Here is a 14,171-nt window from a genome sequence, read left to right as displayed (position 1 = left end):
TCTGGAGTAGTGTTTGGGTTGTTGTAGTGTAGCTTTGGGAAACTGTAGGGGGCGTGTGGTCAGAGGGATGAATTGTCCAGTAATCGAACCTCCTCTTCGATTTCGTCCTCCTGGTAATGGGACGAGGAGGGCGCTAGTTGAACATTATGGACTCGGGGTCTTGGTTTGCCATCTGGGCCATATGACGGAGGATATCTTTTTTTGTAATAATACCAAGGAGGCGTCTATAAAAAGAGAGAAGAAGAGAAATTTAGTGGATGATTTTGGATGAGTGTGGAGGAAACTGACTTGTTTTGTTTGTTGCCAAGTTTTGTCTTTTTTAAAAGCAATTTGTGTGGATTAGGGCTGCACAATATATGGTTTAGCATCGATATCGCAATGTGCGATTATGCAATAGTCACAATACAAGATCTGCGATGTTGTTGATTCAATTCAAGTTCATTTCTATGGTGCTATTCACAATAATTATTGTTTTAAATCAGCTTTACACAAGGTGCACATTACAATTAAATCGGGAAAAGTTTATAAGAAGGCCCACATGAAATCTGTGCACAAAGTAATCTGCAGATTTTTATTTTAATTATTGTGTCTATTTATTCACTTGTGTAAATTTGTATTTATTCAGGTTTTAAATTAATTTAAGTAATATTTTTGACTAAAGGCTGATTTTGATTTCTGCGTCATGCACATGCATATGGTCTGGCGCAGCCTTTGTGCGGTCGCATAGCCCTCGCTGTGGCTGACGCACACCTCTCAAAAATATTTAACTACACATTGCAATGGCACATAGCACAAGCTTTACGATTGGTCGGCTTGGTTGTTTTGATGAGTGTGGGCGGTGCTGAGAGCCTCGAGCCCGATTTAGAGAGCGAGTGTTTACAAGTGTCAAGTCCCATAAAGGAGCTCCAGGTTTTGTTTTGTGTTTACCTCGTGATTAAAAATGTTGCACGTCTACCAGTTCCTTAAATTATCAATGTTTTCAAAGTGCACTGCGAAGGGAGCGCAACTGTCAATATGAAGATCGCTAGAACTGAACTGTTAGAAATACTTTGAAAGCAAATTACACCGAAGAGAGATGACTAATGCTTTTGGCTTTTTAAATCATTCCAACTTTGAATGTTAGAATGTTCTAAATGAATAGGGCATAGGGGGATAAGTAGGAAAAGAACAGTCATGAACCATGTTTCTAACTACAGCTCCAGAGGTGTAGTTGCAAGCATACACGTTTGCGATGCAGTTTGCGAATGTTTGTTGTAATGATGCATATAAACATGTATATATTTAGACTACATTTTAGGTATATATTTAGATTGCATTTCATGTATAACTGTATTTATTGTAAATTCTTTCTTAAAACTTTCCTTTTTGTATTAACATTATATGTTAGGCAGTAACGTAATTTCGTAACAAACGTAATATGACAGTAATGTAATTTCGATTCTCTATATGTCCTGTACATGTGGTTGAATTGACAATAAAGCTGACTTTGACTTGGATTTGGTAAACACTAAATTAACAAACTATGTAACGACGGAACTTGCGACCTTAGTTGGCTAATGATGGTGTTCGGAAACGCACCCCTGAACGAGTTTAAGCTACTTGTACATTAAAGTAGTGTTCTTAAAAAAATAAATAAACCCCTACGAAGAAACTCGACACAGAGGAGCATAAAAACCCGCTGCCAGCTAGTGTTTCTGAAATGTTATTGCAGAGTAACACAAAAGCACGCAGAACTATAAATGCACGATTACGAGCGATGTATGCACCGTGGGTCACGCCGATCACTCAACGCAGAAGTATAAACCAGCCTCAATATAAACATTTTCATAGGATTTATTTATAATACTTGCTTTGTTGACCAAATGAGTGGATTTAATCGGATTTGCATTGTAAATATTACATTAAAACTAAAAAGGTATTATTTTTATTATTACTTGACATTTCTTTTTCTTTTATTTTTTATTTCTGCCAAAACCGTTTGACATAAATCTGCAGATTTCTTACAAAATTCTGCAGAGAAATAGCAAAAACTGTCTGCAGATTCTGTCTGGCCCTAGTTTTAAAGTTACCATAACATTGTTAGCTACTAATTAACTAGAAACTAAGAGCTTTTAACAGTTAAATAGTATTATATAAGTTTAGTAGATAGTTGGGATCAGTTGAGATTATAATTAACCAGGAACCACAGTTCACAAGACAAGCAAAGCTGAACCCTAACAGAGTGAAAGATTTCATTTTTAAGGAAACATTTAAAATGGAAACCATAAAGCACGGTTCATTTCATGTGCATCTTTGTTCTATAGCAGGGGTGTCCAACCCTGATCCTGGTTATCTACCTTCCTGGAGAGTTCACTGATCAAACACACCTGAACTGATCAACTAGGACCTGAACAGCACTTGAAAATTACAGGCAGAACTTTGATATGTTTGATATGGGCAGCATCTGAAATCTGCAGGAAGGTAGATCTCCAGGATCAGGGTTGGACATCCTTGTTTATTGTATTCATGTATGCTTGTCATCTGTTTAATATATTTCATTATAAGCACGCTCCCAACAAAATCTTCACAATCGATGTAAAATTATGAATTCTTTCCAAATATATAAATCATTTTCTGAAATTATATTAAGATCGCAACACAGATGAAGTCAGAATTATTTGCCCTTCTGTGAATTTCTTGCAAATATTCCCCAAATGATGTAAAACAGAAGAAAGAATTTTTCACAGTATTACCTATAATTCTTTTTTATTTTATTTTTTATTAAAGTTTTATTTGTTTTATTTCAGCTAGAATAAAAGCAGATTATAATTAGTTTTAAACCTATTTTAAGGTCAGTATTATTAGCCCCATTATGCAATATTTGTTTTCGACAGTCTACAGAACAAACCATCATTATACAATGACTTGCCTAATTACTCTAACTTTAACCAAATTAACCCAGTTATGCCTTTAAATGTCACTTTAAGCTGAATACTAGTATCTTGAAGAATATCTAGTCAAATATTATTGACTGTCATCATGGCAAAGATAAAATAAATCAGTTATTAGAGATGAGTTATTAAAACTATTATGTTTAGAAATGTGGTCATTGAATGAAAATGTTCAATCCGTTAAACAGAAATTGGGGGAAAAATATACTGGGGGTAAATAATTCTGACTTTAAATGATTGCAAAAAAAAATAAAAATAAAAAAATGATTGCAATGTCATTTTTTTCTCCAATATGGTGCAGCCCTAGTATGAATGGACTCAAAGCAGAGATCTTTGCATCATTATTTTTCAAAGGCTCCAAAGGAAGGGTCTTGGCGACAGACAGCGGTCAGTGTGTGGTTTGTAGAGAAGGGCAGAGAGTGTGGGAGGTTGTGTTACACAGGGCAGGAAACTGTAGGTTATTGCTATGAGCCGACAGCACCTACACACACAGTGAGAAGCAAAAGTGTTGTGAGAGAGAAGAGAATCAGAGTGAGCGAACGCCTCCGGCTCATCCACACACTCTGGCCTTCAAAAACAACAACAAGGTGAAGTTGCTTTGCCAGCACAAATTCAAGAGCGTATAATAAAGCACATATTGTGTTTTTGATTTGCTTATGATGTTGGGAGACATTACTTGAAATCAGCATTATGGCATTGCTAGTCTAGTTATAGCATGTGGACATGCACATTTAATTTTATTTCCTTTTCAAATATTTCTCAAATGATGTTTAACAGAGCAAGGACATATTCACAGTATGTCTGATATTTTTTCTTCTGGAGAAAGTCTTATTTGTTTTATTTTGGCTAGAATAAAATCAGTTTTTAATTTTTTTAATCACAATTTTAAGGTCAAAATTATTAGCCCTTTTAAGCTAAATTTGTTTTTGGTTCGGCTACAGAACAAACCATTGTTATAAAATAACTTGCCTAATTAACCTACCTTACTTAATTAAGCCTTTAAATGTCACTTTAAGCTGAATACTAGTGTCTTTAAGAATATCTAGTCAAAAATTATTTACTGTCATCATGGCAAAGATAAAATAAATCAGTTATTAGAGATGAGTTATTAAAACTATTATGTTTATCAAACACAACTGATCCAACTAATGACGGTGTTTATGACTCTTCAGTTTATGACTCTTCTTGAGCACCTTGATTAGTTGTGTGTGAGTTAGGTTGGAGCAAAACTGTGCAGAGCTGCGGCCCTCCAGGAATTGAGTTTGAGACCTATGGTTTAAAAGTTCTCCATGTATTTATAGATCATATAGGTTGAGAACACTGACCTGGACTGACTGTTGTACATTTAGTTATTATTGTTGATATTACTACTACTACTACTACATTACAGTTTTTAAAGCATGTCTATTTTTATTGAATCGATGTTATGTTGAAAAAAAATGTGTATGTATACAGTGCGACTAGGGTTTGCTTGTTTTGAAATTATTAACATGACATGGCTAAAAGATTACTATTTTTAAAAATGTTGCCATTAGTCTGACATTTTATCAATAATAGTCTTAAAAATCTTACATTTGACTAGTGAAACATGCAGAAACCTGATATATATTAGTATTACAAACTCAAAACGATGCACTTTTAAAACACTTTTTGTGTCTCCCAACACTGTTTTTCTGTGCATATTTAGTGGCTACGGAAAGTATTTAAACCCTCAAATAAAGGTGAAGGCGTCATAAGGATGATCAGAAGAAATATTAAATATATAAGCGTCATAGTAACGGCCCATTCACATGGAGCTTTAGCGTCAATGCTTGATTGAGGGCGTGTCTGAAGTTGAGGCTGATGCGATCGTCAATGAAATTAGTCCACAAATGGCTCCTGTCTGAGCTGGGGTATTTGCATAAAGCGATCTGCTTGGCTGACGCTTCCATTGACACTTGAAAAGTTGAGATATCCCCAACTTCTGCAGTGAGCAACTCCACTGAAGCAGCACCGACAGATCCACAATGCAGTTCGGCAAGAAAACAGAATTGTTGACGTTTTTGCAGATTTATTAAGAAAGAAAAAATAAATATCACATGGTCCTAAGTATTCAGACCCTTAACGCTCCATTCACAAGGTGCGTCAACGTCAATGCCTCCCATTCACTTTAAATGAATTGGAAGCGTAAACACTGATGCACTGTGTAAATGGGGCGTTAAGGGTCTGAATACTTAGGACCATGTGATATTTATTTTTTCTTTCTTAATAAATCTGCAAAAACGTCAACAATTCTGTGTTTTTCTGTCAACATGGGGTGCTGTGCGTACAATAATGAAGAAAAGAAAACGTAAATGATTTTAGCAAATGGCTGCTGTATAACAGAGTGGAAATTTTAAGGGGGTCTGAATTCTTTCCGTACTCACTGTATATGGCGTCTATACCCAAAACTCAAATCTTTCAAAATGAGAAGGTTCCACTTTAAATACGCTCTTGATTTTGTCTTCGGAAATAAAAAGAAGTGACTTAAGCTTGATGAACAGTTCGTATCACAGAGAGGGAAAGGTGTGACAACTTTGCCGCGAGAGTCCATCCGTGAAGCGCTCGTAAAAAATGATTGTCAAACCTTTTCGTGAAATGCTCGTGAAATGTCTGTGGACAGGAAGGCAGTGAACAGGTCAAAGGTCAGACAGAAAGGGGGATTTTGGGGGACTGTTTTTGTTGTTCTGACTACACACTAGGGTTGTCACGATACTGGAATTCAGTACCAATCAATACTAAAACTTTAACAACGTCCATTTCCCGCTAACAATCAAGCGCGTTCCTAAACAGAGCTGATTGACCATTGTGTTCACATGCTCAACAGAAATGACTGCGATTGGCCGTGAAGCTCATCAGTTCACCAAACTTGTAGCTGTTTACTAAGTGTAACTACAGATACAGAGACAGACAAGTCACGTTGAGAAGCTGGTTAGTTGTCTATAAGCTGACATACGAGCGATCCACTGATGAATCGCGGCTTTAAAACGCATCAGTGTCTCTATATATGTGTTTACACGCAGTAAACAGAGGTGAGTCGGTAAACTGATGACCTTCACGGCCAATCACAGTCATTTCTGTTGAGCATGTGAACACAATGACAAATCAGCGCTGTTTTAGAAGCGCTCATCAGCACTCGAATGTTAGCGGGAAATGGACGTTTGTAAAATTTCAGTGTCAATTGGTAGCGAATTCCAATATCGTGATAAGACTACTACACACTACAAGTGCTAGAACTCTAGAGTCACACCGGCTCACATGATTAACAACACAGCATCCTAAAAACAGCTACTGAGACTACAGAGATGAGCAGATATATGTTGGTGAATGAGAAAAGAAAAGAGTCCGCTACACACGACAGTTACTCGCCAATGGTTTAGGGGGCGGAGCTGCGCGAGGGGTCAGATGTCATCGATCTGTAGCCCAGCGGACGCAGACCGGGCCAAAACAAACAACAGAAATCAAATTCAGATGAAGGACATCACGGCATGTGTATTAAGATGTGCTTTGTGAGTACACGTGCACAATGCAGAACTCAAAGGGAAAGGGGGCTACATAAAGCTGCGGTTCAGAAACACCAGCGCTAACGCTAATCCTGGACAGGAGACACAATCTGAGTGAAAACCAATAGGATGTCTGCAGAGCAATGTAGTCCTGTAGGCTAGGTCCAAAATCGCCACTGCTTTTAATGCTGATTGTTGTGTTATATTTACACAGTTGAAGTCTGAATTATGAGCCGCCCTGAATATTTTTAGCCCAATTTCTGTTTAACGGAAATTAAGTTTTTTCCCTAACATATTAATAGATATATTAGTTTTAATAACTCATTTCTAATTACTGATTTCTGGAAAACTGGCGTTTATAAACAACAGCAGAACTATTATTTTTCATAGTTATTTTACAAAGTTATTTAAAGTACATTACAGCTATACAGTTCCTTCATTCATTCATTTTCAGCTAAATCTCTTTATTAATCCGGGGTCGCCACAGCGGAATGAACCGTCAACTTATCCAGAATGTTTTTACGCAGCGGATGCCCTTCCAGCCCGCAACCCATCTCTGGAAAAAATAATAGCCTATTATGAAAGTAAATAATAATTCACTTTATTGCAAAAATTAATTTTAAATGTGGAAAATAATAAAATAAAATACAAATAATTTCATATTTCAGCAACATTACAACTAGGGTTGGGCGATGTCGACCAATTTGGCATTGTACGATGTCTAATGTGAAACATCACTATGGACGATGGCAGCGTCGTCATAAGCGGAGGTGAATTAATTATTTATAAATAATTATTTAATTAATAAGGAATTAATTATTTGTAGCCTATCCTTTCAACTACCTGACCCGCATGGTCTTTGTTTTACCCATAAACAAATCATAAATAAATAAGTTGCAGACAAATTACTATTCATATATAGAGGGCTTGACATTAACACTTGCCAACCTGCCAAATGCGGGTAGATTTCTGATGTCATGGGTAGACAGTCACTCTCATTAGCCGCTTTGGCTGGTTGAATATAATTTTTAAATCGTAGTTTTCATAAAAGGAGTTCAACAATACGAATTGCCCAATGGAGATGACAATAATGACTATAACTAATAATGGCAGGTGAATATGGAATGAGAGGATGATTACACACACAGGAAGACACAGGTGATTCTGACACACTGACGAGGGCTTCAGTGTCAAGGCTGATTTGAATTGATGTGATTTGCATGAGGCCTTAAAAGTTTCAAACAGAAACCACCTTGCGCGAAGCATTCGTGCCTGCAAACATAACTAATGCAATTGATTCTCTTTTAAATAGACCGGAGAAAAAGCAACACTTTTAATGTCTTTTTGTAAGAAGCAAGGTTGCTTTCGCTTTAACCTTTCATGCGATCATCCTTTCATTATCGCACATGGTATGTTTTTCACCTGCTTTCTTTTGCTTGGTTATTTTTGGGCTTAGAATTGTTTATTTTTTTACTTATGGTGTGGCTAGAGAGAAATATTTGGTAAATCCTTAGTGTTGAGCGCTGCAAAGTCATGTGAAATAAAAACCAATTGCAATGCGACACTGTGAAAGCACAACGTATTTGCTCATGCTTATTGAGCAAGCTCATACACAACACAAAACAGTGAAATGAATGAGGAGGCATGTGGACATAACACAAAATCTAAATCAAGTAATTATAGCATGCCAAAGTCCAATATTACATATACAAGATATATTTTCACAACTACAAGGTGTGGCTAGTGAAAATGGCAAGTAATGTTGGAAAACTACTAGCCACAGTGGCTGGTGATCAAAATTAGTCATTGTCAAGCCCTGTATGCATATTGCGATCAAGATTTTTGAAAGTATTACAGCGCTTTGTAAACGTTTCACCACTATATGACTTTTGGCCAGCGGAGAAATTAAAATGGTCGTGCCCAACTGAGTCTGGTTCCCTCAAGGTTTTTTTTTTTTCTTCACTCCCATCAGGTGAAGTTTTTTTTAATCACACTGAACTGAGCTGAACTGAACTTAAACACTAAAAACTGAACTACACTGTTCCAGTTACTATGACCATTTATGTGAAGCTGCTTTGACACAATCTACATAGTAAAAGCGCTATACAAATAAAGCTGAATTGAATTGAATATGCTGAGCCTCCCCATACTGTTTGATATACCACTCGGAGCTGGAAGCACGTAGCGTGACGTCACACTTATCAAGCGGATATTGCGTTTATACGAATAGCCTATATCAGATTTGTGAAAGTGTTGACAACACGATACTAGCAGCACTCGACGGACAAACAGGGTTTTTCCCTACAGAAGTCTGCTTAATCTTTAACCAAACCTTCATATCTTGTATTTCCGTCACCTTGGAATTATACGGTTCTATCTGCGTTCTGAAGGATTTTGAGATATTGAGCTTCAGAGTTTTTGCATTCCATATAGCAAACAGTATGTGTGTAACATTTGTTTTTTAAATAGAAAGCCTTAAAATGTAAACAACTTATAAAAAATGTACCATTAATCAGGGCTCAACAATAAGAACTGCCTGATGGTCCGGGGCCAGCATGAGAGACGCTCGGGACAGCAGACAGAATCGTTACTAGCCTAATCGGGCTAGTGTTGCCTTGTCACTAAATTGTAATTTGCCTGCAACTATTTATCAATTGTGTGCAAATACAGTCTAGAATGCTACCTTCTCTGTAAAGTCGTAAACACAATATTGCTTTTCGGTTCCTCTTATCTGATTGAATGTTGTAAGCACATTATTTTTTTCTGTCATCTGGTAAAAACCAGTACAGCAAAGAGATGGCAACATCAAATTATGAAGCTGAAAGACAACTTCTGTTTCTAAAGTCTCGGAAACAGACATTTACTTGGATACAACATTCATTTCATTCATTCATTTTCTTGTCATCTTAGTCCCCTTATTAATCTGGGGTCGCCACAGCGGAATGAACCGCCAAGTTTTTACGCAGCGGATGCCCTTCCAGTCGCAACCCATCTCTGGGAAACATCCACATACACATTCACACACACTCTCATACACTACGGACAATTTAGCCTACCCAATTCACCTGTACCGCATGTCTTTGGACTGTGGGGGAAACCGGAGCACCCGGAGGAAACCTACGCGAAGGCAGGGAGAACATGCAAACTCCACACAGAAGCGCCAACTGAGCCGAGGTTCGAATCAGCAACCCAACCAACCTTCTTGCTGTGAGGCGACAGCACTACCTACTGCGCCACTGCCTCGCCTTGGTTACAACATGATAAAAAAATTAAGTGCTATTCTGAACAGTTTGCTGTCAGTTTGGCAAGTCAGTCACCTTTTTTGCTTTGCAATAAAATACCTGCACATTTTCCATACTGCTTTATTTTACTGCCAAATATTTTAACATTTAAAAATATTTAAATTCTAGATTCACAGGCGTTATTTTTTATACATTATGTAAAATATGTGTCTAAGAAATGGCAATAACTTCTTTTTTTTTTTTTTTGGTGGGGCTAGTGAAAATTTCGGCAGGGCAAGTAAAAATCTGAACCACTGATCCAATCGGGCCAGTAGAAAAATCCTTAGCGATGCACCCTGATAATGTAAATAAGTTGTCATTTATTAAGAATATGTCAATAACGTAATTTTGACAAAAATGTCAGAACCTTATAATTCTAAGGTGACGATTTGTATATCCTGATTTTAATGATGGTTAAAATTTCAGTGTATTTTATTTATTTTTTCCACTGAATATATTACTGTCATAATATAAGTGTGTTCGTTTTTGGACCCTGCATTCAGGAACATTGTTGAAGTTTTCTCAGAAAATACGTGCACTTAAATTAACAACCGTCTGAGGTTGTATAAACTCTTGCAGACATCAGTGAATAGAAATGAGAATACGTGTATCCAATTAACTTAAATCTTACACAATACACAAAGTCAGAATCATTAGCCCTCCTGTATGTTTTTTCCCTAAGAGGAAAAAATATTATCGAAAATACTGTGAAGAATTCCTTACTCCGTTGAACATCATTTGGGAAATATTAGAGAAATTCAAAGAGGGCGAATAATTCTGACTTCTCTAACTAGCTTAACTTCGACTGGTGTTTTAGGGGCAACCATCCAGAAATCTCTCTTCATTTTTTGTTTGTTTGTTTTTTCACTCAAGTTTCATGCGTCCCTCCTAAGAGGCGGAGTCTAACAGGCAGAGGGGGGCGGGGCGTGGGCGGGGCTAATCACCAAGGGCTCCACGTGCTGCTTGATCTCTTCCAGATGCTCTAAAATATTCTTCTTTGTGATGATGCCCAATACAATCCTGCAACACACACCGTGACGACCATCACTTAGCAACAAAACAAAAATCACACCCACAACTCAAGTACAAACAAACAGAAATCAAAACAACAGAAGCAAACATGAACAGAAATGTACTGAGATCACCAACACAAAACAACAGCAATCGAACAAATGATCTGAACATAATCAAACTGTACATATCAGTGTGTGAACTTAAAATAAGGATCAAATCAGGATCGGAATAAGTGTTGAGAGCAATGACTTTACCGTACAGGAACACACATTACTCAATCCACAGTTCTGCAGTCAGATTATTGTTTTGTTGGCCTCTGGAGATGAAATGGTTACTCAGAAATGGTTCCTGTAACGCAGAATAGGGTCTAACCTCACTTAGTCAGTGTGAGTGTGTGTGTGTGTGTGTGTGTGTGTGTGTTTTTTGTGTAGTCTGAAGTCCAACCACTATATCATAAATATGACTCAAAGACAAAAATAGATTTTCAAGCACCCAAACAATGAAAGTGAATTACTAATGTTATCTTGTTGTTTTTAATAAAGACCATCAAATGTTTTTATTATGATTTGCATTAGACACTCAGCAGAATGTCATTCATTCGGTTTCGTTCAACTTAGTGAAGTTTATCAACTAATTTCAAAAGGATCATGTGCTTATGATTGCTTGCGGCTGATTTCGCATTAACATTTTAATCCAGATGGATGGGGCAACCATTACTGCATCCAAAATGGTGAAAAGCCTTGGAGAAACGATTGATGACCAACTAAACTTCTCTGACCACATTTCTAGAACTGCTCGATCGTGCAGATTCGCACTCTATAACATCAGAAATATCCGACCCTTCTTATCTGAACATGCAGCTCAACTCCTTGTTCAAGCTCTTGTTCTCTCCAAACTGGATTACTGCAACTCTCTAATATCCGGGCTTCCAGCTAACTCTATCAAGCCTCTTCAACTGCTCCAGAACGCAGCAGCACGAGTGGTCTATAATGAACCTAAATGAGCACATGTCACTCCGCTGCTCATCCGTTTGCACTGGCTGCCAGTTGCTGCTCGCATCAAATTCAAAGCTCTGATGTTTGCTTACAAAGTGATTTCTGGCTTTGCTCCTTCTTATCTGCTCTCACTTCTGCAGATCCATGTGCCCTCCAGAAACTTGCGTTCTGTGAATGAACGTCGCCTCGTGGTTCCATCCCAAAGAGGGAAGAAATCACTTTCCCGAACTCTCGTGTTCAATCTGCCCAGTTGGTGGAATGAACTCCCTAAATGCATCAGAACGGCAGAGTCACTTGCTGTCTTCAAGAAACGACTAAAAACTCAACTATGTAGTCTCCACTTCACTTCCTAATCTGCAATTGCCTCTCTGGATTTCACACTAACTGTACTCAAAAAAAAAAAAAAAAAATACTAATACTTTCCTTCTTAGACTTAACACACCTGTAACTTGCCTATAGCACTTATTCATTGTTGCTCTTATAGTTGTGTAAATTGCTTCCTTGTCCTCATTTGTAAGTCGTTTTGGATAAAAGCGTCAGCTAAATGACTAAATGTAAATGATTCACCAATCAGTCGATTCCTAAACCACTATAAATACCCTAAGCTCTATATAACAGCCATCTTCGTTTTGCAGAATCCCGCCTTCCACCCCTACTCCTCCTCCTTTCCTAGATGGGTGGCACGGTGGCCCAGTGGTTAGCACTGTTGCCTCACAGCAAGAATGCAAATAGTTCTACTCCTTACCGCGCCAGCTGATGTTTCTGTGTGGAGTCTGCATGTTCTCCCCGTGCTCACATGGGTTTCCTCCAGGTTCCCGGTTTCCTCCCACCGCCCAAAAACATGCAACTTAAGTTAATTAAGTTAATTAACTAATCCAAATCTGCACCATCGACATGCTCCTAGTAAGTAGTTATCTCTCAAGAGCAACCACTATCTGTTCATTAGCTACTACAGCAGGGGAGTTCTCGAGATCTACCAGAGCTCAAACTCCCCTCTCGCCCTGCAAACGCGAGGAAGCCCGGGCTCAAGGATCTTCTGAGCTCAGGGCTCTCTCCTGGGACAGCATGCCAAACAAGCTTTATAATCAATCATCAGCTAAGTGTAAACTCCCTTATTTAATGAACCACCAACTATTCCAGCATATGTTTTACGCAGAGGATGCCCTTCCAGCTGCAACCAAGTACTGGGAAACACATATAGACAGACACACACACACACTCATACACTACAGCCAATTTAGTTCATCCAATTCACCTATAGCACATGTGTTTGGACTTGTTGGGGAAATGGAGCACCCGGACGAAACCCACACCAACACAGAGAGAAAAATGGATGGTATTAAATTCTTTCTCTTGCTCAAAGAAAAATTAAGTAATTTGCATTATATTTTTGTTGCTTTGATGCTTGAAAATCCTCTTTTTATCTTTGACCCATATATCATCTGAAAATGAAAGATGGCACAAATGAATCACAAAGTTGCCGATTTTGAGACCTTGACTTGAAAGAGCCGGTTTAACTGATTCATGAAAGAAGTTTTGACATAAATATAAAAAAAAATAGAGATATTACGGCTTGGTGATTAATCGAAGGCATTTTTCACGCACATTTTGTCAGTAAAGCCAGATCTAGTAAATCTCCAGCATTTACAACACAGAGTCGTAGCACAGGAACAATCAAAACAGAAATCAGTTTACTCAGATGATAATGAAATTGAGATCATCGTTCTGTCATGACGTTTGCGTCGCTTCTCATTAAACTACAGCTCTGTGGAGTAAATCTTGTACTTGAAAATACAGCATTTAATAACGTTTTTACTTCAAACTCACTTAATAACTTCAGTCGAATGTTTAAAATAAATTATTAGATGCTAGTCACACTGAATCAATGAAGTCTGTTGGTAAAGCAATGCTATGGGGATTTCCTGAGTTTTTATTCTTTGTTGGTGTTCGTAGTTTCAGCATGAGAGCGCCCTCTCTGGCCTTCGGGGGGGATTTACTATTGATTACAGAACTGTGCTTCACTGACAAGATGTGCAAGACAATCATAGCTTTGCTCAAATGCGCACGTCATCACATTTATTTCATTCTAATCGCACGCAAAGTCCTAATAAATATTTAAAAAATTGATGTTTTTATTTTAAATCGCTGTATCAAAATCATAGTGCGTATATTGTGAGCAGTCTTAAGGGATATTGTTAAGGCTGCAGCAGCAATGTGAGTTTGCTCTGTGTGTGTGAACATGTTCACGTGTGTGCTGCAAGCAGCCGAAAGTTCTGAGAGTTCAGTATGTGAATTCACAGATGCACAAAAGCATGACTTGAGTCCCATCAGCAGACGTGTGTGTGTGTGAGGGTGTGTGTGTGTATGCTTGTGTGTTTACGGGAAGGGCGATATGTTAAAGTTGGCAATTTACTGATAAAAAGTCTCCTA

General features: G+C 37.9%; 1 protein-coding gene across 13 annotated transcripts in view; it reads right to left on the bottom strand.

Moving 5' to 3' along the window:
- Nucleotides 1-14,171, bottom strand: part of clcn3 (chloride channel 3) — a 130,161-nt gene that overhangs the window by 881 nt on the left and 115,109 nt on the right. For 3 of the 13 annotated variants that reach the window (XM_005166349.6, XM_073908014.1, XM_068218355.2), the window contains 3 exons: nucleotides 10,677-10,752; nucleotides 6,318-6,364; nucleotides 1-224 (listed from right to left, as the gene is read on the bottom strand). The exon at nucleotides 1-224 is cut by the window's left edge and continues 881 nt beyond it. In XM_005166349.6, the coding sequence (XP_005166406.1) occupies nucleotides 6,350-6,364; nucleotides 10,677-10,752 (91 nt within the window). In that variant the 3' untranslated portion in view covers nucleotides 1-224; nucleotides 6,318-6,349. Of the gene's footprint in view, nucleotides 225-5,535; nucleotides 5,562-6,304; nucleotides 6,365-10,676; nucleotides 10,753-14,171 lie in introns of all 13 variants that reach the window. The other 10 variants (XM_001923468.9, XM_005166345.6, XM_003198891.7 and 7 more) reach the window with 4 other exon arrangements.

The sequence above is a fragment of the Danio rerio genome, chromosome 7 (genome assembly GCF_049306965.1).
Source record: "Danio rerio strain Tuebingen ecotype United States chromosome 7, GRCz12tu, whole genome shotgun sequence".
Lineage (NCBI taxonomy): Eukaryota > Metazoa > Chordata > Actinopteri > Cypriniformes > Danionidae > Danio > Danio rerio.
This window is presented reverse-complemented; position numbering and strand designations above follow the sequence as displayed.